Source organism: Desmodus rotundus, chromosome 2 (assembly GCF_022682495.2).
Source record: "Desmodus rotundus isolate HL8 chromosome 2, HLdesRot8A.1, whole genome shotgun sequence".
In the NCBI taxonomy this organism is placed as follows: domain Eukaryota; kingdom Metazoa; phylum Chordata; class Mammalia; order Chiroptera; family Phyllostomidae; genus Desmodus; species Desmodus rotundus.
Genome location: NC_071388.1, coordinates 24905212 through 24929809, shown reverse-complemented (window position 1 = coordinate 24929809; position 24598 = coordinate 24905212). Strand labels below are relative to the sequence as shown.

General features: G+C 46.6%; 1 protein-coding gene across 7 annotated transcripts in view; it reads right to left on the bottom strand.

The window, feature by feature from the left end:
* The window catches only part of SCHIP1 (schwannomin interacting protein 1), a 143675-nt gene extending 119818 nt beyond the window's left edge, over nucleotides 1-23857 (bottom strand). The window contains exons 1-2 of one of the 7 annotated variants that reach the window (XM_045197345.2): nucleotides 23813-23857; nucleotides 1050-1739 (exon numbers count right to left, since the gene is read on the bottom strand). In XM_045197345.2, the coding sequence (XP_045053280.2) occupies nucleotides 1050-1721 (672 nt within the window). In that variant the 5' untranslated portion in view covers nucleotides 1722-1739; nucleotides 23813-23857. Of the gene's footprint in view, nucleotides 1-1049; nucleotides 2090-2164; nucleotides 2396-2867; nucleotides 3008-23812 lie in introns of those variants that run through there. The other 6 variants (XM_053918053.2, XM_045197353.2, XM_045197365.2 and 3 more) reach the window with 6 other exon arrangements.
* Between the last annotated feature and the right edge of the window lie 741 nt (nucleotides 23858-24598).

Below are 24598 nucleotides of genomic sequence, written 5' to 3'. Positions count from 1 at the left end.
CGTTTTCCCACACTGCCACACCGCTGCCACCCGCGGAAAGCAGCTCATTTAAACTGTGCCCTTCGGCCCCATTTAGGGACATCATCAGTGATTTCAAATTACAACTGTTGCTTTATCTCAAAACCGTGATAAATAGGGAGGGGAGCTACACTCATGCTTTCTTTTAAGCCATTTATCTGCTCTCTTCTAAGCGGCACAGAAAGCTGCTGAGACAAGTCGGAACCTGTCAGAGCTTCTGATCACCGAGCCAGCCCTCCTCCCGGGGCTGCCTCCCTGTTCCCCACGCCAGCGCCCCTCCCGCCTGGACTTCCTGCGCGGAGGTACTGACCTCCGGTGAGGAGGGGTCAGAGGCTCGTTTTCAAAACAACGAGGATTCAGCGGAAGGGGAGCGAGTCCCGCGACGCGGGCTCGAACGCCCCCCTCGTCCCAGCAAGTCAATGCGCCTCCTTGCCCCAGGTCAACGATAGGCCGGGTTTCAGAATGGACGAGCCGCCCATTCAAACACAAGAGCGTTCGCTCCAACGCGAGATGGAGCAAACCCTGTTGCCAGACCGGAGGAGCGGGCGGGCGACTGCGCGCGTGTGCACGGGGACAGCCTGCATGCGGGCGAGACGTCCGTGGCAATGAGGAAGACCCACCACGGTCGACAAAGCCACAACTATTAACGATTTAAAATATCGCCCGCAGGCACTGGTTGCGGTGCCAAAACCTCCCCGGATTTATTTTCAGGCAAGTGACTCACAGCTTCGTCTCCCTAAGTAATTCCATTAAAATGAGTCGCCGGTTCCACTAACCCGACTTTCCGCTGCTCTCCCGCTGCCCCTCCCTCCACTCCGCCCATCCAGCAAAGCCAGACAGCTCGCAGACTGAGCAACCAACCGTACCCCGGGGGAGCAGAAGGCAGGCTCCCCCGCCCGGCCCGGCCCCCAGCCTCGGGGGTGGATGAATGGGGCCGCAGGCGGGCTGGAGCGCCAGGAGGGCGCGTGCGGGCTGTGCGCGGGCTGCGGACGCGTGTGTGTGCGCGTGGGCACGCACCCCGGCCAACTTACTGAGGTGGAGTTGGTCCTCCCGTGGCCCTGGTTCCGCACCTCCTGCTCCCGGAACTGCAGTCCAGCCAGATGCTTCTCCAGCGCCTCCCAGTCCATTGGGGGCATCGGGGGCTCCGCCGGCATGCAGGTCCCGGGGTCCGTGGGCTGAAGGCAGAGGCCCCCAGTCACCCGGCCCTGGGCGCCGCGCCGACTCCCCGTGGGCTGGGGCTTCTGCACCGCCCGGCGGGGGCCTCGAGTGCCGCTCGGCCAGCTGGCCACCACCACATTGCCATTATGCCTGAGGTCCTGGGGGTCGTGCGAGTGGAGATTGCCATTTGGCACCGGGGGCGGCATGGCGGTGGTGGCCCCCCTACCGCCGCCGCTGCGGGTCCTGGCGCTCACGTCCCCCGGCTCCCGGGCGGGACAGCGGTCATCCCGGTACCCTGGCTCGTCGCGCTCGTCCTCCTCTTCCTCCTCCTCCCCGTCCTCCTCCGGCGCCCACTCATCAATCACCTTCTTCTGGTAAACCGGGAAGGGCTCCTCATAGTCCTCCAGGGCAGACACCAAGTCCAGGCTGCCCCCCGGCGACGACGACGATTTGCACTCGGAGCAAGGGGTCACTTTGGTGGAGTTGGACTGCGAACTGGCGCGGCTGCTGCTGCTGCTGCTGCCGGCGTCACTGCCTAGATCCATCCCATCCTCTCGGTAATCCTGGAGGGAGGAGGCAGAGAGAGTGAGCCTCCGGGCCGAGCTAGCTCCGGCTGCCCGCCGCCCGCCGCTAACGCCACGGCCCGGCGCGCTGCGCCCGTCTGGCCGGAGGTGCGCCCCACCGGAGGCCTGGGGGCGGGAGCCGGCACCAGCCTGAGGCATCCCTTATCCCACCCCCCTCCTGCCACAACCAGACTTCCTCCGGGCAACTAACTCAAATCAGCAAAGGGGTTGTCCAGCCACCAGCCTGCACACTTTCCTTAAAAGGGGCCGCGGGGCGCGCGCGGACTTTGTTTTAACCATTTTGCGCCAGGCGCGCCCCTGCACCCCGCCCCAAGGATTCTCCGAGAACCCGACACTTTCCCAGAGAATTATAATTCCCCGGAGGCGGGGACTGAGAAGAGGGTGGGTGGGTACCAAATTCGCACCTCGGTCTACGCGCTGAGACCACCACCCACCCGGCCCCGCCCCACCCGCCGCGGGCGGTGGGGAGCCCGGCTCCACTCGCCAGCTGAGCTGTACTTTCTAAGGAGCTGCCGGCAGCGGAGAGGTCTGACTCCCGCCTCCGCGCCTCCCTGGCTGGCCCTTCCTCCGCTCGCCGGAAGGCTGGGGGTAGGTGGGCGCTCTGGGCTCCCGCTGAACGGGGCGGCCCCGCTGCCCCCAAAGGTGTGACAGGCCGGGGCGCGGCGGCAGTCGCCGCAGGCGCCGCCGCCGCCCTGGGGGAGGGAGGACGCGCCCTCCCGGCAGCAGAGCGGTCCCGCCACCGAGCATGCCCAGAGGATGCCGGGCGCGGCGCAGTCCGCTCTCCCGGTTTTCGCAGCAGCAGACCGGGGCGGGAGGTCGGGCGGGGATGGGGTTGGAGGGGCCGGGAACAGACCCCAAGGGAAGAGGCGCGGGGCGTTAGGGGCACAGAGCAGGTCAATTAGCAGGGGCGGCGCCGTGGAGTGGGTGGTGAATTCAACCCCCAGACACACTCGCATTTCCTGGGCGCGCCCCGAGCCCGCTCTGAAGGGCTGGTTACCACGCCTAAGCCTCCCGACACCACAAAGCGCGGGCTGGACGCCTCCTAACCCACGCGAAAGTCCCCGAGTGACCTCGTGAAGGACCTCCCTCCCCCCCACGCGAACATACACAAGCCCATGTGGGAGCCCGAGTGACGTGTGCGCGGTTGTCATGCGTTTCCCTTCCACCTTCCTCCTCGCCGCTTCCTCTCCTCCACCACTCAGCGCCAGTCGCCTACCCGCCCTCCCTTTCAAGTTCTGACTGTGGGTGGAACCTGTTGCTTTAGCTCGTTTTCCTTCCCTCCCGGCTGCACTCTGAGGGTGGCAACCTCAAGAGAGGTGTGTGTATGGGGAAGGGAGGAGTAAGTGTGCGATGGGGCTGATTCCTGGCATGGTCATAGAGAATCTCTCTGTTCGGGCGAGCCTCCAAAGCCCTCTTTGGCCACCTCCAAGCAAGGAGACAATAAAGGAGGGGAAGAAGAAGGTATCAGGTGACACACTCCTGGCACCTAGACGGCTTTGCTTCTGTCGGTTGTTCATAAACGGCGTCAAAGGACCCTGTGCTGGGGTTTTCAACCAGGTCGGGGGAGAGGGGATCCTTGCAGAAGGTGTACCTATCTCAAATCACTATGTGCGCACTTGAATTGTTTATAATTTTATGGGCCGGGGGCGGGGAGAGGATAGAGAAACAGCACTCCATTTTACAATAGTCTGAGGAAAACCAGTTTCTCTGAACTTTCAGATTTGGACCTGTTACTAATTACTCCCAGCGAATTCTAGCCTAGACAGGGCCCTGTCTAGCTGCCCTGGCTTGGCAGGGTCCAGATGCCAGATGGAGGACCAGGGGAATGCTTAGGATTCTTCGATAGGGAGTGGCTGCCACCCTGACATTCCTTCGAGGTCCTAATGGGGACTTGGTGCAGAGACCCTTTGTTTAAGTGATTTCAGTGGAGTGAGACTCTTTCCTCTCCTGGGTAAGCCTGAGCCAGGGAAGATAAGCTAATCTTCTGACTTTTCTGGAAACAGCAATCTTATGAATAACAGGAAAAGGGGCTTTCAGTTCCGGAGCTCTTTACAGGACTGATTGTAACTTAGAATGTCTTTTACGGTAAGGCCTGTAAGGAGCCTGCCTTGTGCTCCAAATATGGTTTGGTTTTGAGGTTGCTGCGGAGCCCGGGTCAGCTGGCTGCCCCACTGTGGGATGGAGGTGGCTCTAGGAGTGTTCAGAGACATGGGTAGTGTGCTGGGAACCAGACAGCTGCTTTTCACGTCCCCATGTGACTTGGCAAGGCTTAGGTCAGAGAAAGTTCCCTGCTCTGTGGCAGGACAGAGGTCGCAGCAGGTAGGTATTGAGCAGCCGGAGTGGGAAGAGAGACTTGCGGTCTCAGTTCACTTTTCAAACTTTGGGACCTCCTCAGCCACCCACCCAGACTCCCTCCTGGGCTTCAGCTCTTGTCGCTGCTGCCCAGATGGTCTCTGTTCAGGGAATGCAAAATGAGGCCTTAGAAAAACATTTGGCAAGGTAAATACACTGCCAAAAATGTGTGGCATTTCAAAGCCAAATACAAACATCTTTGAATTATCTGTCCTTTCAAATTATTTTTTGTCCAAATATTCTGGATCAGATGGGAAACTACCAGGTTTCTTTTTTTTTCCTCTCTCTTCATGCAAGGTGCCTGAGTAGCCAGGGGTCCATTCTGTTTCCAGCTTTCCACCGCATGCCAAGAACCATCCTATTTTGAAACTGGAAGCCCTGACAACCCCGAGGCCGGCAACAGTCTACAGACACGTCCGGCAGGCCGAGGACGGAGAGATGAGCTGCAGAGTGTCTGAAAGGTCCTGTCTTCCTGTTCCAGAAGGTCTCCTCAAGGTAGAGGCTTGGCGCTTACAGACTAAGATCTGTCCCCTGCCACCTTCGTACAGTAAACATCAGAGATGTGAGTAAAGTGGGAGTCATCCCAGACCAGCACCTTCCCCCATCCGTCACTGAGTCCTGTCCACCTGTGTCCTGAAATGACGGAACAGTCGCCACACTATCTCTGCTCTTCCTCCTCAGGCAGTCAGAGTGGTCTTCCTCAAATGCAAATCTGAGCAAGTCTCTCCCAGGCTTCGTTAAAGCCCTCCAGGACTCCTCACTGCCCTTAAAGGAACTGCTGCCTGCCCAATCTCCCCCAACTTCTTTTGGCAAATTTCTACTCATCATTTAAGTCTCAGGTTAGATGTCACCTCCTCTTGGGAGGCTTCCCTGATTCTCTATCCCTGCCCTATGGGGTCAGGTGACCTTCCTAAGCTTCCATGACATTCACCGCATCTATCACACATGCTGTATGGAAATTGCTGTGTAATTGCTTATCTTTTCCACTACTCAAGAAATCCACTTTATCTCAAGACCCAGGCCACACACAAATATAAAAACATATGTAACTGAAAAAAAGTTTTATACAACTCTTATTTTGTAAAATCCTATCCTACTTCATTTAAAACAAAATCTAGTAACACCTTATTACATTGATTTCATAACCCTTAAATGGGTCAGGGCTCCTAGTGTGAAAAAATACCCTAAATTCTATGAAGGGCAAGGACATTTCTATCTTGTTCATGGCAAATGGAATGAAATAGAAGCACCATAAATATTTGTTGCTAGGATTATTAATTATAATAATATTTAATCTTTTAACACTCAAAGACTGTGTGAAGACACTATCATTCCCATTTATAGATGTGGATGCGGAAGACAGTGAGGTTAAGTAACTTGCCTGACGTCAACAAGCTGAAAAGCTAGGCGGCAGAGCCAGGATTTGAACCTGGGTAGTTTGACTTCATTATCCTTACTCTTAGTCACCCAGCTGAAATTCAGCATCCCTTGGTGCAGATGCATATGGATGAGTTTACCAGGCACAATGTCAGCAGGGTCTCCTTGCAGCAACTTCACACTCCTTCCCAGTCCCCTGCCCTGCAGAGGCTCCTTGGGCAGCAGTTGCGCTATGCAGAGCAGAAGGCAGCTGGCAAGAGCAGCTGTTCTCTTCTGCTCACACGTGCTTGACCTCCTCAACTGTCAACAAGTTCAGCAAGTTGGGAGATTTCATTGTGAAAAGGCAGAGTACAGACACCTCAGAAAATGAAAGTTCACGTTGTTATGAGCTACGTGCCTTAAGTTCCCCCCAAAACAAATGCTTTAGGAAGATACCCACCATGAGATTGGGTTATTAATTTTTGTCACGGGTAGGAAACTGCAATCATATTCAAAGGGTAGGTAGGAATGAGGTCAGTGCTACTTACAGGATTCTAATCTGTAAAGACAACACTTGAGAAAAGACATGATTGAAATAGTTAAACTATAAGGAGTATAAGTAGGTTGGAAACAGATCTGTCTGCAAAACTCCCAAATGCTGAAGTTATTTAGCCCTAACGCTGAACTTCTCCAAGTTGTGGCATGCAGAGTAATAAAGAAACAGCTGGCAATGGGGTTTGTATTCCATCTTTATCACATGAACTACATGCGAGTCACATACAGTACACAAATGCTCTCTTAATTCCATCACCTGCATGTAACTATGTGGGAATATTTAAGAGCACTGTGGGTGAAGTGTCCTGGGCATCTGGGCTTGGTTTCCAGCCCTGTCTCTAACCAGCTTTGTGACCTCAGGTTCCTCCGGAAGGAGGCCAGACTGCAAGATCATTGTGTTAAGCAAATTGTAAGAATCAATTGAATGAGTGAATAAGTGAATGAACTAGAGGCTTCTTCCAGCTTAAAGACCCCTGGGATTTCACCTCTGAATTGTTTCATCGCCTTCCTTGTTAGGAGGTACAAAGTTGGTTTCTCCGCTAATTCAAAACCAAGGTCTCTCTCCATTAGGCAGGTGGAATGTGTGGTATTTTTCCTTTATTTATGTAGAGCCAATGGGTTAATCTTAACTTATTAGTCTGTCTACAGACTAATAGGTCTGTGTGTAGATACTTTGTAAATGAAAGAAAGAAAAAACTTGTTTTAGGTGTATGTGGGATCTGTCTCTAGAACTATATACTTTAATGGAAAAAACTTTAAGAAACATTAACCTCTTAAATATTTTGATTATCTAGCAAACCATGAGATAGCATTTGTTTCCTATGCTTTCCTCAATAAAAATGAAATGGCAAAATCTAGGTAACCTCAGCCCATAAAAAATAGCTCCAATGACCTATTTTCTAAACCTGAAACCAGGACACTTGGCTCAACAAATACTACGGAGCTAACAGAAACCACGCGAACGCATGTTGGAAATGCAGATCACCCCGGAGATTCCGTAGGCCCTGACTGGTAAGGCAACACTACCTGCAGCAAAGGGGTAAGTGTCTTTATCAGAGGAAAGTCACCTGGCGGGTGTCAGTCAGGACCTCCGCACGTGGCCACACAGGATGCGCCCTGTTCAGTGCCAGGAGGGTGTGCACTGCACCGCAAGTCCCTGCCAGGAGGGACAACCTGGCACCATTCTCATGGATGTGACTGAAGGTAAAGGGCGCCCCCTGGAGTTGTGCGGTGCACAGTCTGCACAGCAGTCCACTGGGGCTCTAGTGGTAATTCCTCTGGTCAGAAGTTTGTTCCTGTGGACAAGCCTGGAAGGGGCAGGCTGCTGCTCTTCTAGGAAAGCCATGCCTCCTATCGCACGGCACTGCAGAAATTCAACGTATCTAAACTCTCCCAGTCTTTCTTTTTCCAGGATTTTTCTGTCATCATAGTTTACTTTCCTTAAGTTACTAGCAGTTCTTGAACATGCAAGTCTGTAAGTGACTCTGAATTTATTTTTTGAGCTTCATGGAAGGGTATAAGTTACATAAAAAGATATTTAGGAAGCGCTGGGAAAGTTGGTAGACACAGGGCATGAGCTCGAGGAAGCATCACAAGTGATGAGGCCGTGGGCATGTAGCCCCAGGACAAGATGGGCTGCCTCAGACATCGCGTGCCTTGTACTTTGTTGTGTTAGGCTTGTGAAAGAGGAACGTCTCACAAGACACTCTAGGAAGTGAAAACCCTGTTCTGATCACTTGTTGACGTAATCTTGGAAGCACTATAAAGTCAGAAATAGCTCTGGCATTGTCAGGGCAATGCAGGCAGAAGGAATGCATCTGGAGGTGATGAAGGAGGCAGCGTGGGGGAATGGGCGTGAACCTGCAAGGCCCCACCTCTGACTAGCTCTGCGTTTATAGGCAAGACAGTCTCTGCAGCAATTTGGGCCACTGGCCTCATCACAAAAGGAGAGTTGTCTGAAATTGTGAGATGCCTCCAAGGGTCGGTGAGGTGAGGTAAATGAGTGAAACAGGCAGAATTGTAGACAGGGAGTGCCAGGGAGAGTCACCGAGTCACTGAACAGCACAGCACAAAGGCATCTATATTAAAGTTCAGGACAAAAAGCACGTTTATCCTCAATTGATCCATGGATCACCATTTGGACCTCTGCTCTCAGCTCTAGATCCCCAGAGCTCTATGTCTGCATGAAGATGAGTTAGGGAGGCCACGTGTCTTGGATTATACAGGATGGCCCTGCTTTACTCCTGCTGTCCCAGCATAATTATTAATGGCGCCCTCCTTCACTCCCCAAAGTGGCCCTGTTGACGTGATGAATTATATTATCACCCAAAGTAAGGGGGAGTCATCAATGACTAAGCATAAATCTTGGGGAGCAGCATTTTCCAAAGCCGCCCACCCCTTCGGAGGAAGCTAAGTAGGTTTGGTGGTGGTGTTTTATGGGTAGAAAGATAATTCATCTAAATAAGCTTCCAAATTTTCCCAATAAAAATGGTTCAATAGAAGCAATGTGTCATGAATTTAAAAACCAGAGAAAAATATACGAGAGCCTATCAATTTGTGAACAATGTTCATCTTCACTAGCAATCCAAAAAATGCAATTTCAATAACAATGAGATAACATTTTGCCTGTAAAATATTTAAAAGTTATTTAAAACTATAATACTCCATGTCAGGATGGGTGTGATCAAAGGAACACTCATATACTGCTGGTGGGTATAAATTGGTTGATATAAACTTTCTGGAATACCATGTGATAACATGTTTTAAATGTCTTTACAACTTTTATACCCCATGCCTGTGACTAATTTAACAACTTTATTGAGCCCCTATGACATGCCACACACTGGGAGATACTGTGGTGAAAGAGACAAACACTATTTACACAAAATGGAACTTCAGTCTAGTGAAAAAACAGATATTTCAAGGAAAAAATACAGAATGGGGCAAAAGTAAGGTTACAGTTGTTCGTGTGGAAAATAATACAATAATTAATAATCATAAAAGAATGAACTCACAATGGTAAACCTACTTCTGCTCCACTCTGCATATGATAGTTTAGCTGACGATTTGTAGTGAGTACCCAAACAGCAGACTCCTAGATGCTGAGACCACGTGAGTAGTGTGTGTGCTGGGCCAGAGGTCAGGAAAAGGGCTGACCAGCTGAGGCAGGAGGGAAGGGTGTAACAGGCAGAGGGAACACCTTGAATAAAAGTTTTAAGGCTAGAAGAAGCAGAGCACAATAGCTGAATAGCTGAAAGCAAACCACTCACAGGGTTGGAGCAAGAGAGTAAGGGCAGAAGTGGCAAGAAGAGGGGTTGCCAGTGAGATATTTCTCTTCACAGCCACTTATGAGTTGTAAAAGCAGACTGACACTTTTAGAAACTTTCTCCATGGTGGAGACTTGCAAAGGGGGATAGGAAGACAGAGCAGGACAGGAATAGAAACAGACCAATTAGGAAGCAAATACAGCAAGTGGTCCAGGAGAGAGATGAATGTGGCTTAGGAGGGGTTGGGGAGACGGAGAGAAATAGAAACGTTAAAGGTATATTTAAGTGGTAGAATCAACAGGCCCTGGTGACTGACTAGATGGGGTGGTGAGAGACAGAGAGATGTCCCTGATGGTTTCCTGGTGCGTGTCAGAAGCAGAAAGGTGATGCCTCTTGAGATGGGCAGTAAGGAGGAGGGGAGTGTGGTAGGGGAGCAGAAGGAGGGACGATGTGGAATCCTTTTTGGATATTTTCTACTTGAGATAATGTAAGACACACAAGTAGAGGTGACGAGTAAGTACTTGGATGTGTCGGTCTGGAACTTAGAAGAGAGAGTGGGGTTGGAGATGTAAATACGGGCATCAGAGCATGTAGATGGCATTCAAAATCTTGAGAATAACAGACTCGTTTGGAGACAAATATAGAGAGTAAGGAGAACAGGCCAAGTTTCTAGCCCTGAGGAATTTCATCATTTATAGATCTGGGAGAAGAAGAATGCGTTTGCAAAAAAGACAAGGAACAGAATGAGGGAGACAATACTTAAGTCTTTTCAAAAGTCTAGCCTAAGGACACAGAAATTAAGATCTAGATTTATGCATAAAGAAGCTCACTGTGGCATTTACAATAGTGAAAAATTAGTTTCAACCTAAATGTCAAAAAATGGGAAGATGTTTAAATAAATTGTGACATATTCATTCTGTGAAATAAATGCAGTCAAATGAGATGTTTTTGAAAATTACAACATTAAGTGAATAAGAGAGGGTATACTGTTTTACATACAACGTGATCCACATTTTAAACATTAAAGGGATATGCCTAGAAGAACATGTAGCCAAATGTTAACAGGGCTTAACTGTAGATAAGATTGCAGGTGACATTTTTACCTTTGTATCCCCTTGTGTTTTTCAATGTCTTTCCAATAATCACAAAATAGGTGGTAATACTTTATGAAATAGGGAATAAATTAGCATATTTATTTTACTTAAAATGAATGATTCTGAATATGCTGAAAGGATTTCATCAGAAATAATTGTTTGGATGAGTTAGAATTTATTGATATAAATTCTGTGATGTTGCCTTTCATAAAACAAATAATTTTATGGTTCCATAAATCGTTTACTAATTTTAAGATTTTAATATCAGATTTTCTATATTTTGAATCTATATTTCAAAATATAGATTGAGCCAAAAATATTTTGAGGTTATAATGGATTGAAGCAGGGGTTGGCAAACTTTTTTGGTAAAGGGCTAAATCATAAATATTTTCAGCTTTGTGGGCCATACAGTTTCATACACATTCATTTTCTTTAAAAAAATTTTAAGCAACTGTTTAAAAATGTAAAAACTCTTAACTCTCAAGCCATCCTAACACAGGTTGGATTTGGCCCACAGGCCAGTTTGCTGGCTTCTGAACTGAAGGAAGAATGCATTAGAACAACACATCACTACCGTTCCATGAAATTGAACCTAACACTGGGACTGTAACTAGGGGGACCTTCGGTTAGTGGAGTACTAAGGTGTTTCTCTCACACATCAATTTGTGTGTTTGCCTCTCTCATGCCCCCAAATGGGGACCAGGCCCACAACCCAGGCCTGTGCCCTGACTGGGAATCAAACCGATGACCTTTCGGTTCACAGGCTGGCACTCAATCCACTGAGTTACCCCAGCTGGGGCAATTAGGACATACTTTAAAAAATTTTAACACCTCTGAAATTGGGATGTGTTTTTGAATCAATGTCGTCTTGAAATTATAATTGGCAACATTTCTGTTATTCTTAGGAACACACAAAATAGTTATGTTTTATGTATCAATGGTATATTAGATTTGATAAAATATAGTAAATTCTATAAATACAATGTTCTTAAAATTTTTTAAATATAAAGTAAAAATGCCACAAAAAATAGAATAAATCGAATTAGCTAATAAAATGTATGGCTGAACAAAAGTTTCTTATTGAGAAGAATGGAACTTTTTAATCGAAATAGCTAGATATCCTAATAGATAGTTTTAGACAAAGATGAGGATCCGCGTCAGAGAGACAGATTTCTCAGTTTTTGTATAACCCACACTAGCTGAATTCACACGAGGATGTGCTTGGACAACTCAAAAGATATTTAACTATTTTAACTGTTATATTTAGGTGTTTATACACATTTAAAGCAACTTCCGGAAGTGACATTTCAACATATCACTGAATATAGCAGAGGTGCCCGTGGACTTCAGTACAGGAGCCCCCCCTTGTTGGTGTGATTCCTGGCTGTCTGCGTTAATGGGCACGGCTGAGGGTTCAGTTCCAGAGGGCTTGGAACATTTATATGATTGTGCCTGAGCACCTTGCCCCTGATTTACGAGGCCCAGGTGAGGTTGATTACCATGCACTTCCTGTGTTTGTCTCATCCTGGGAAGTATTCTCGGTGAAATCGTAGTTTTTATGTGTTCAATCCCTTCCCCCCGCTGAATATACATGATTGTAAACACAAGGCTGTCAAATGACGTTTGTTTGAGTATCACCTAAAAATTACTGCACACCACACTCTGGATAACATGCGTCTGGGTGAAACACCAAGTTGGACGGACTCAGCAGTGACGGGACAATCCAGGTACAGCTAGAGCGAGATGGGTCAAGGTGGGTTGAGGAGGTAGTTAGGAGGCAACTGGAGGGGCTGCCAGGCCTAAGAGCACCGACTCAGTCCTCTGGAGAAGGCCCTTGGGTAGGGGCGTACTGTCTTAAGGAGTTAACAGCATTCATTTATCCATTCCTCTGTTCATTCAGACATTCATTGAAATACCTACTATTTGCCAGGTATTGGGCTGGGTTCTGGGAAGAAAGAATTGAAATCAGTCAAAGAACTCATGGTCTAGAAAGGAAACAAAGACTGTCATTGATTGCAGTTGGCTTTCAAAGTATTAGGATGGGTGGAGTCTAAGAGTGCTATGAAGAAAAGTACAGGAGGGGACAGTTAACTCCATGTGAACAGCTCAGGGAAGCCTTCCAAAGGGAGTGATGCTTGAATTGAGTCTTGAGGTTATAAACAAAAGTTGCTGAAGTCCCCCAGGAGCAGAATGATACCAGGTCATTCCAATCTTAGGGAACTGTATAGTCAAGTGTTTGGAGGTGTGAGAAGGCATGGCTTGTTACCTACAAATGAAGGAAGTGGTATAGCTGGAAAAGAGAGGGAATATCTGAGGTCAGTAGGGAAAGAGGCTGGAAATGGTAGGGAAGCAAGAACTGGATGTGAAGGATACTGAACTTGAATTGAACTTGAAATTCATGGAGAGACCTGAAGGACTTTAAGCCAGAAATGGCTGGAGTTTTTACATATAAAATGTGTTTTATGTGTTGACCAATATTGAGAAAAAGTAAATTCTGTAACAAAACATAACCTGAAGGTCTTAGCCACAGTGCTAGGCAGTCAGCAATAGAGATTTGCATCATTTTAAACACGGTCTAAAGTCTAATCAAGGGAGAGTGGGCTGCTGAGAGGGAGCGAAAGTGCAGGCCATTGGCATTGCAGGTATGAAGCACTGGACCAACCACACATCAGCTCACTAAAATTTCCAAGTGAGAAAAGAGCTTGGAAAGAAGGGAAGAGGAGGAGCAAGGGCTAAGCTTTGCAGTGAATGCAGAGGAATGGCTGAGCCACTAATCAATGACAAGGACAAGGATAACTGGAGGATGATAAGGAGTTCCCTTACTCTAAGTCCTAAGATAGTTCACAGGATCAGCTTTATACTTATGTTTCTTTTTGGCTTTTAAAAAATAACTTTACATTATAGAAACACTTCAGCCATTTACACGATTGAATATTACATTGAACCCCTATGTACCTATGTACCTGCTATGAAACTCTGGTGGGGATCCACCCAGGGAAACCTTATCTCACCTATATCCACCACTCCCACTAGATTATTTTGAAGCAAATCCTAGACATCCCGTCCTTTCAGGACGATGGTCTTTATTCTCAACGCAAACCTGTGTCAGAATCATGCAATATGATGAACCTTGTGCTGTGGCCACTTAGAAAAATACTGAAAATTAACAAATATAGAAGCGAAGTCTACTCTCTAATAAAGAGAAATTAAAAATAAGACAATATGAACATGAGTATCAGTTATTTGGAGAAAGGACAGTGTAGAATAATTTATAAATCATGCTAATCTGGTAAACAAGGTTACTAACCAAATCCTATGACACGAATTAAACCAATGAGGTTAAATATATGATCAGGAAACAAGAAAATTTAATTTAAAAATGTGTAAACTAAGGCATCAAAGAAATAAGCTATGAAATAATTATTCAAGCAGAAAGAAAAACCTGAAAGCAGAAAGAGACTGGGCTGATGGTGGGATGGGGAAGCAAATTAAGTGTAAATTATAATGTAGTCCAGACCATTTTAAAGAGACTCCAATTAATCCCTTCATTCGGTAATTACTTACTGAGCCCCATCCCTGGGCAGGGTACTGTTCTGGCCTCTGGATGGTCATGTGCTTTTTGTGAACCACCTCTGCTGCTTAAAGAAGAGGCGGCAAATACCTGGGGGCAAGTAGCTGCATCTACCTGATTCTGCCTGAACTTCACCCAGATGCTTTATTCTACACCTGGCTCCTTGAGAAATGCAGGCAATTGGAAGGGGTTCAAAGAAGTGGAACAGAAAATAATTAGAAGAAGAGATTGATTTTAACAGAAAGATCAAAGGAACCAAATACAGGCAACTTGGCTAAGTGAGGGCTCAGGGAAAAAAAAAATGAGCGATTTGAGGCATGTAAAGAGTGAAGCAAAAGAGAAATACTGAGCTGGTGCACAGAGCAAAATGAAGAGCACAGGAAAGGCAGGTGAAGACGGAGCAAGGACGGGGCGAGCCGCTCCTCCAGCACAGCTCAGCTCGCACAGCCGCCCGACTGCACACACTCTAGCGTGACACAGGCCTCTGTTCAACGGCGCCTTGCACTAGGGCCCAACTTCCAGGGAGGAGGCATTATTTTTAACTTTTTAACTTGGGAAGAGAAAGTGTGCTCAATCAGTCCTGCCCAGTCCTGCCCTGACAAGCAGGATGGGGTGGGGAATGAGGGGTGAAAATTATTTTCTCTCGAATGTAATTCATAGGTAAGTTCTGACGCTCCTCACTCCCACAAAATTCTTTCCAGTCAGCAACAATTTTACCAGTGAAGGCAGAGAGATAAAGGGAGGCTGGGGGGAAGGGAGACCAAGAGAGACCGAGACTCACAGACAGAGCTATGCTGGTTCTATGGTTCATGTTTCGTGTTTTAGCTTTTCACTTAAGGTCTTATTGATGTGCTTTCGGCAGCTACGTTAGTTCTTGATCAGTTGCTTTCAGACCTTGGGTCTTTATTGTTTGGGAGGGGTTAAAATTTATCTTTTTATTTTAAAATGTATCATATGTACAAAGCAAGATATAAAAAGCATACGCACAGCTTAAAGAATGACAAAATGAATACCAGCATTTCCTACCTCTCCATTGTAAGTCAGATTATTCTGACTGAATCTGAAATTCTTCTGGGCGTTCCACCCTGGCCACATTTCTCTCTCTGCCTCTCTCTTCCAACCCCCAACATTACCCTAGAATTTAGCTTAACCCCTCGCTTTTCCTTACAGTTTTACTATAAGGTGTTGTCGAAAGCCACTCCATGGTATTGCTGCCTCCGTATCCATTTTGTTTGGCCGAGACCTGCAAGGGGGGGCTTAAGCTTTCTCAGCGCCTCATGCAAGCTCACGCCCGAGACAACAGTCTGCACAAGCAAATGGAAGCTCCGGATGTGACTCCCCCACCAGGCCCTGCGACGAAGTGTCCGCACCTCCTAGAGTCTTCCCCTTCTGTGCCCCTTAGATCAGACCCCATGAAGCTCACCAAAGCCCAGCTTTTTGGTTTGAATAAGGTTTATTATTGCCATGAAATTTAAGAGTTATATGATGCTTTCATGATGGTGTCTTACCCTGTCCCCAGGACGGTACTAATAAGGGACAAAGAGGCTTGCTTCTTTTCACAGTGGACAAAAAAGTAAAATTAATGGAGTTCATGACACTGGCTACTCAGGTTGCAACCAGGGCTCAGACACATGGGTGCAAGGCCCATACGTAGCACATCACCATGATGAAGCTGGAGATGTGTGTTACTGTCTGCCTGGCAGACAATATTTTGGAAGAAATGCTAGCTCAGTATCCCTCAGGGAGACCCCCGGTGACCACACACTTTCGGGGGGAGTGTTTCTCTGCCCCAGCCTTCGGTAGCTCCCCTGGCAGCATCATTTCAGTACAGGGTCTGGTAAACGTTTGGCCCCTGCCCAGAAGTTTTGATGCTCTGTCCTCTCTCAGTCCCCTCAAATCCAGACTGCGGGAACTGAACCAGGGTTGGATTTGTCCCATTGCAGGCCACCTCTGCTGTTTAGTCCCCGCTCCCTCCCTTCTTCCCAGCATCTCGCCAGCAAGGCTTTACCATTTTTGGTAACTTGGTTAGACAGGCTAAGGGGTTCCTCCCACAAGGCCTTCCCTAGGCTCTTTAGCAATTCTAATGATGAGGCCACGGTGGTTATGAATTTTAAATAAGTGAAAAGATCAAGGCTTCAGAAGACAATATGTGGTCAGTTTTAAACTTTCTGATTCAGATTTCCCCCGACCCCAGGAACAGCTAGTATAAGAGCTAGTATAAAACTACTGAGTAGAAATTTCCAGATCCCTTACACTGTGAGTTCATGCCTCCTTAAGTTAAGACGTCCAGGATCTTATGGGCAGAATGTAGAATGTATGGCTTTTAACAAAGGTAGGCTCTTGAGCTTTGAATTGCTTGGTCGTCTTCTCTATTTTTGTATCTTCCCTATACATTCATCCAACAACAAGTGTTTGCTGGACATCAAAGTGTGCAGTAAACCCGGTAAGTGTCAGGTAGCATGCTAAGCCCCAAGAGTCAAAGAAAAAACTGGCATCGGTACCTCCTTTCAGGGAAGCTTAAGAGCTAGTAGAGGGAGAGAGCCCTGCAAAGAAGGAACCACAGCAGTGTTCTAGGGCGCTGATGGGAGTGTTTCCAGAGCCAGTGGGGACGGCGTGAAGACAATTATAAATTCAGAGCAAGAGAGAGAAATAAGAATTGGTCAAGATGGATGGTTTGGTTTACGAGGGGCTTTGGGGGACAGTGAAGATCTTGAGCTGTATTAAGAATTACAGCCTCAAAGCATATCAGAGTCTGAAAGAACTAACTTTTGATCAACTCTATTTCTGAAGCTCAGGAAGGTGACCTTGTCCCAATTTGCATGACTACTTGGTAGCTGGGACAGGATTTCTAAATGCTATTTCTTTCTAACACATCATTCTGGTTCCCCTTTTGCACTAGGCGGTGAAGTGGCCTGCCTCTTGCAGGACCACACCTGTGCCCAAAGATGAAGGCAGAGCTTCCTCTTCTTTGGTTGCTAGAGTTAAATAAGACCACTTGCTTTCTTCATTCCAGAGAGTTTGGTTTATGTAGATTAGGTGATGCATTTAAAAAACGTAATTTGATGTTTTGGATGGTCCTATCCACTTCCCGTTCCTCTATGCCAGTTTCCACCAGAAATTGGAAGGCAGGATGCGGATGGGTGAGTACTGACTCCACCAGCTGAAGTTGGCTGCTGAGGTGTGCAGCCTCACCTGCATCCTATACCCAGTGTTCCTTTGGCGTCTGACCCTCTCTGCTCTCAGGATACAAGATTAAAGTGGGAAGACCCACCTCCTGAGTTCCACATTCAGTGGAATCATCCACCAGTGTGGGGATGGCCTGAAGCCAGCTGCCTCCTCTTTCTTCTTCTCCTGCCCCACCCCCGTTCAGCTCAGTCAGTGGTGGTGGGGGGGAGCTAGAAGGCTCCTCTCTCCTGGTATATGAGAAGTGGCTTCTTCTGCAGGTGAACTCTGAGTGCAGACTGGGGACCACTTGCTGTGGGGGTGCAGGAAGAAGTCATGATTAGAAAGAGAGAGAAGACAGCAGTGAGGGGGTTCTCTAACATTATGGGAACTGAATTGCCTTTGTGGGGGAGGAGCTGATGCACCTGAACACTATCTGCAAGGCTTTAATGCTCAAATAAAATTCATCCTGAAATGCCTGCAATCCCTTCAAGAGATTTTGATGTTCACTTAACGTTCCTCTCTCAGCAGAATAAATGTAGACTTGGTCCTTGTTATTCCTGTGACTAAGCACTGGTTTTGTAAAATGATCTATGTAGGCTAATTCCTATTGACCCTTCAGAGAGAGAAATCACATATTATTATTCAGGAAGCACATGTAATTTTATCTCTTTTACAAGCCCAAATCAAATAGATTACCTTCCTGAGCTACGAACAACTTGAAATACACATAGATCTGCGAGGTTAAAGACCAAGGGTAAGTAAGGGCTTGCATTTCCAAGAGCAAAGTCTGCTGTAATTTGCTGCTGAAAAGATTCTCCTAAGTGAATACAGAGGAAACCAGTGGATTCTGAAACTGAAAAATCTCTTGAGGAAAATAAAGGTAACATAGGGATGCCATGGGAAACAACACGTTATATTTATCTAGCAGTCTTCTTTTTAAAGGTAGAAATACTTCTCAAAACCTTCACCGTTATTCCGCCTACCCAGGCCACCATCATCTCCAGGCTGGACTCCTGAAACAGCTGCCTGCTGAATTTCCCAGTTCTTACCTTTGTTCCTTTACAATTTACTCTCCGCTTAGCAGCCGAAGTAATCTCTTAGAATCTGCAACTCTCCAACAGCTTTCCACTCTTAGGATAAAATTCAAACTCCTCACCCAGGCCTTAGAGTCTCCTAGGATTTCTCAAGAGACAGTATCTGCAGGGCAGTATGAGTAAGACAAGTCTGGAGTGCGTCCATCCAAAGCGAATGCCAGACACTCAGTATCCCTGGTCCCTGTCCCCGAAAATCCAATAGTGTTCTGTCCTCAACTCCAGCATTTTGGGACCGCATCACCACCTGCACATCTCCAAACACCCTCTAGGCAGGGGTAAGGAGTTCATCACCCCATCTGGAAAACTCCTGCCAGTCTACGTGATCTGGCCTCTGCTTACCTTCAACCTCAGGACCTTTGCACAGGCTCTTCTCCCTGCCTGGACTAATGCAATCCCAGACTATCCCTGTTCAGCTCTTTTCCCACATTCAAGTCTTAGCTTAAATGTCACCTCCTCAGAAAAGCCTTCCCTGACCACCCCATCTAAAACAGCAAGACACACACACTCACATTCACACACATACACACAGTCACGCTCTCCATGTACATTCATCACTATACACTGTTTTCTTTTTTATTTGTTCACTGACTGTCTGCCCCTCCCCCCTAGGATGTAAGTTCTGTGACAACAGTCTGTTTTGTTTGCTTCTCTGTCCCCAGTGCCTGGGGATACATTTTAGAAAACATTTGTTGATTAAATTAGATGCCAGGAAGTTATACATCATTTAATCACACATACATAACAAATGTTAGGAAGAAGCAGAAAAGCATTATCACACTCATTTTTCAGATAAAGTACGAAGACCCTAAAAGTAACAGATCCCACACTGACTGTTAATGATGGACAGAGGAAGCAAACTGGAAATGTCATCACCTCCTTATTAAGTCACAGGGCATTATTTCAGTATAAGGCCATCTACTAGACAGGTCACACTGAAAGACAGATAACATACAAAATCTATAATTAATGTAATTCTGTCTGTGTAATTTTAAGGCTAAATGTCCTTGGTGGCTACTACTATTTATCTACCAGTTGCATTTTATTTTATTACTTTATAGGTTATGATACCTTCTCAAATGTAGGCTGAAAAACTTACGTTCACCCTTCAGAGAAGGGGGAGGAAAAGTAAATACATTTTATTGTTCCCTATGGAATGAATCTGGATGCCCACCTCTCGTCTGATTCTAGTAGCTAACGAAACCTGGTCCATGAACAGGGCACAGCGTGGGGACCGCAAATCCTTGGCACCCATGCTTCCACTCTCCACGCCCACACTTCCAGCGGGTGCAGCTGGCCATTTCCAGAACTCCCTCATGCCTTCACCCATTCCATCTGGGACTCTTCCACCCAGAGTGCCAGGCATCCACTACCAATAAATCAAGAGTTGACGTACAAGTTAAACACCTATTTGCCAGCCCTGGAATAGTGGAAAGAGCACATCTTTCCAGATAAGCCTGAGTCTGAATACCCCATCTGCCCCTTGTCACTTGTGAGATCTTAGTTACTACCTTTTTTGTTTGTTCGTTTCATGACACCAAACTTGCAGGGTTGTTGGGAAAGATACAAACACAATGTATGTAAGGTTGTTCAGCACAATCTCGTGACAATTAGAATTCAGTGAACACGGAACATATAACTGCTGGGAGAAGCTCTATTTCACCCCCAGAATGGAGGGGGTGAGTGAGTGGTTCCCAAAGTGGGGTCCCCAGACCACCTGTGAACTTGTTACAAATTGCAAATATTCGGGCCCCAGCCCAGTCCTACAGATCAGAAACTGTGGAGAGGGGTCCCAGCACTGTAGCAATAAACCTTCCAGGTAATTCTGAGGCAAGCTCTCTCTACCTTGGGAATTCCTGTAATACAGAGCGGGTGGGGGAAGGAGAATAGAGGTGGGGAAGTCAGGGGAGAAGAAGTTCTGCACACCAGGGGATTAATCCGAGAGGAGACAAGGCGTGCGGCCCCTCTCACAGGCTGTGGCCATATGAGCACCCCCAACCCAGTAGCAACTTCCCACAGCAATTTGTCACAACATAAAGGACAGGCCCAGAGCATATTAAGAGAAAGCGGGCTTTTATTATTACAGGGTTATGGGCATCCCAGTGGAGGAAGATAATAGACTGAACTTGAAAGGTCCTTTCCCTGAGCAGGGGTAGGTGGCCATTGTTTTTGGTTGTTTCAAGTGCCACTTTGACTGAAGGCAAGAAGCTGGTCTAGACACTTCCTCAAACTTCCTCAGCTTGGTGACTTCATGAATGAATCACATCTGACAAGCTCAAGGTGAAGAGTAGGGGGAAGGGAGGAAGGTGAGTCAAAGATGTGTCAGGAGGATACAGAGAGCATTTGGATGGCTGCCAGATGGGAAGGGTGTGGAGGAATGGGTGGCGAGGTGAGGGGATTTAGAAGTGCAAATAGGTAGTCACAGAGTAGCCATGGGGATGTAAAGTACAGTACAGAAAATGGAGCAGCTAAAGAACTTATATGCATAACCCATGGACACAGACAATGGTGGGGGATTGCCTGAGGGAGTGGGGGACACTGGGTGGAGGGGGCAACGGGGGAAAAGTTGGGACAACTGAAATAGCATAATAGTGAGATAGAATTAAAACAAAAAGATGCGTCAAGAGATGCAACGCTACCAGGATTTCTCTACTCCATCCGTTCAGTCCACACCACTTGCTCTCCCCCACTGCAACCCTTTCTGCCAGAGGACAGGACACAGAGGTACTTCCCGTGGGGTCAGCAGTTAAGCAATATTTTTAAAGAACATAATCATTCCGAAGCCCCACATGACCCAGCAGATTTTAAACCTGTTTCCAAAGTTAACCCCTGCAGCAAGAGCTCTTTCTCTTTGGTTCCACCTAATTACAAACTTAAATTTTCACTAAGAATTTAATTTATATTTTCTTAGACGCATATTCATACTTGAAGATTATTCTAAAGGGTGTAGACAAGATCAAGGTTAGTCTTTTCTTATTAAAGGACAAGGATCCAACACAATTATTGAGCAGCTGCACTGCCAGCTTCGCCGCCCCCCCCTCCCACCAAGTGCACAGCTATGACTATCATTCCAGTGGGCAGATCATAGAACCCAGGCTCAGACACATGAGGGAACTAGCCCAGAGTCTCACAGTCACTTTAAGTAGCCAACTGTGGATTCTCTTTTTTTTTTCCAAATTTTTATTGAATTTTTTAAGGTGACATTGGTTAACAAAATTATATAGGTTCCAAGTGTAGAATTCTATAATATATCACCTGTATATTGTGTTATGTGTTCACCACCCAAAGCTAAGTCAAGTGTGGATTCTAAACACCAGCCTCCCATAGGCAGTGCTAATCCATGGCTAGAAGATGGGCTATGGGGCTGACCTGCCCTGACTTTTGCTAAAAATGACAGCTCTCAATCTCTGGCTGAGGTATGTGCTGTGATTTGTACTTCCGATGAAATGTTTCTGCTGCTGAAATTTATCACCAGCTTCCTAAGCTGGTGGAGCGAATGTGTTCAGTTTAAAAGTGTGTTATACACAACCCTGTTGCAAGGATGGCAAACCTGCTCTTAAAATAACCTGAAGTGAACAATAAAAACTAATCATGTGCTTAAACACAGCTGTGTTAGGAGATTTTACAGAAAAGTAGCCATTGCTTATTATTGAGACACTTGCAAGAGGTGCCTGTGTCTTTAAAAATGCTTTTTAAACTTACTTTTGGATAGACCGCCTTTAGTGAGATTCTAAGACGGTTTACTATTGTTCTTTAAGCATATGGAATATTTTTTATAACAAAGGAAAGCAACCAACTATTCTTCATGCCCCTGAACACAAAATAAGCGGAAGTGGGTTTGGTTTAAGAAGAACTTCCAAACAATGAGCCTTGTTAATAATTAGGAGTGGGTTCCCTAGGGAGTTGGGCATCCTCATTCTTTCTTTTTTCTTTTTAAATGGCTTAATTTAGCTTCTAAAAGATCACAGTGTGTTACTTTTTGAGATTTTCAAGCTTTGGGGATGAGGCTTTGTTTTTCTTGGCAGCATTCACATTTGAAGGCAGTATATTTGACACTGCTTTCTGGATTTAGCTTGATAGAAAATGAAGCAAAGTTATACCCACGCACTCTACCCTCTTCCAGACTGCGAATGCATCAGTTAACTTTTTTGCTCAGGACATCAGAGTGTCTGAATGGGTAAGGCCCAAGTGGAGTCCTTTGTGACTTTTAGAGTTAAGAACAGATCTTTCTATTCAGCAAGCAACGGTCAGCACTTTGCCCACCCATCAGAAGTGAGAAGAGAGGGACCCTTGCACTAACAAATCCTTGTTGATAAAACAAAACCCCCTTTCATGAACACTCTGCCTTTAGAAAACAAGTGGATAGAGCACTTGTTAGTTAATAATAAAAGGAATTCTTTACTGACTACTCACATGAATGAGTATTTTAAAGGCATGGAGTATGTAAGGAATTTTAATCCCGCCTCTGTGTTCACTCCCCCACACAACAACTGTGGAGAAACCACTGGCTTCTGAATGATGAATGGCCCAGACTCAACCCCGAGGAAGACGACCCCAAAGCCCTATAATTCGGCATCTGTCTTTTTAAAATCCTGGGCAGACTTCTTTTTTGACTGTAGCTGATGAATGGGTTCAGTTAGAGGCTTTGGATGCATTGTAAACTGACCATCTACAGATATGCTCACCTCTTTTCATTCCATCAATAAAATTCCAACCCTCACGGTATTCATCTCAGCCTTTCAGAGACATTCACTTCTGCTAGCACATCTTTAACTGTTAAAAAGTTCTATTAGTTAATTTCAAATTAATATCTTTGGAGGCTTCAGTCCATGGGAGAAAAGAAATCAGGAAACTGAATTCATATGACAGAGTAATAATCAGCTTAAATGAGATTTCTTGCAGCCCTTTCTTGAGAATGACACAAAATTTGCCAAGCTTGGAGAGCTCTCTTCTCTGAAGGTGGTACTATGGGGATACGGGAGATGTGTTTCTACAATCGCAATCTTACTCATTTATTTAGTCACCTACTGCAATACTCCACGCGTGCACCCCCACCCCCTCCCCATGCTCTGTGCAAACCCTACCTGCAAACCAGCCAGGCTGCATGAAGGGTTAAGGCTGCAGCCTTCCATGCCAGTAGATACTGCAAACATTCGCGCATACTTTCTCGGCTGCAGTCAGCCCTGGAGCTCCTGCAAAGCCTTCAGCACTTGCAGAAATATTATTTCCTCCCAGCTATGCTTTAAACTTGCATTTGATCAGGTTCTTTGGCTCCAGAGTCTAAACAAACCCCTGCAGGGTCTTAACTAGAATCTGTTCCTCTTTGCCTGCTGAATTTGTCTCCCCTGCCCTGTCCTGGAATGCCACGGGGCCTTCGGTAACCTTGATGCCTTCTCCCCACTGGAAGTTAGATGCATCTTCATTGGCTGCATTACTGCATATTTCCCTAGTAACCTTGTTTTTTCCTCCAACTCCAACTTCTCCAGACAACACCGTCTCTACTAACCCTGACCTTCTCTTTCCCTCTATACCAGCATTTCCAACCCGCCACGAGATGAGAGGGATCCTAGAGGGCAAACTGGGGAGAGGTTTTGGAACTCACCTGCACAGCTGCAAGGATCAGACACAGGATGGGGCTGCCCGCAAACTTCCCAGGGACCTTCTGCAGCCAAGTCTCTTGGCCTTAAAGCGACAGGGCGCTTTTCACCATATAAGGAAGACAGTTTCACTTGTCTGCTTTGAAACCTGTTTGGGCAAACCAGCTCCTCTCTTGATATTGCTGAGACATCAGCCTTCTGGGGGCATCTGGAGGCTGATGTCAGTTCCAGAGGATGTGTACCTAGTAGGCAGTTTAATAACTGCTGGATAAAGCACAAGAAGGGTGTTTTGCAGGCTCTAGTAAAAGGCCAGAAAACCCTTAATATGGGGCTTGTCCCCTCCAGAAAGGGTTTAGGGTGACAGGGAAGTCTTTCTCAGTTACATGAAAGGGCTTCTGCTTCTATTTCAGGTTTGGCTTCCTGAAAACCAGTGATCCTGCTGTTCACACAGAGGAGAGGCGGTTGACTCGCCTCCCCTCCCTGACCCCCCACTCAGACAAAGGAGAGAAGACCAGAGAGTGGTGAAGCTTGTGGTGTGAGGTTTGGATTGTTTACGACAAATTAGCCGTGCACCTTGAAAGCGAGTGAAGTGGACATGATATTATGATTTTAGCTGGCAGAGACCTTCCTGAACCGGCAAGGAGACACAGTTCTCCACCAAGGCCATGTCCGCTCCTGAACACACTTTTGGGTTCCCGGGGACTGAGGCCCACAGCTGAAGTTGGAGGACGGCTTTTAATTTCTGAGAGGCAGGGATGAGAGTGTGTTTTTGCAAAAGCAAACATTTTCTG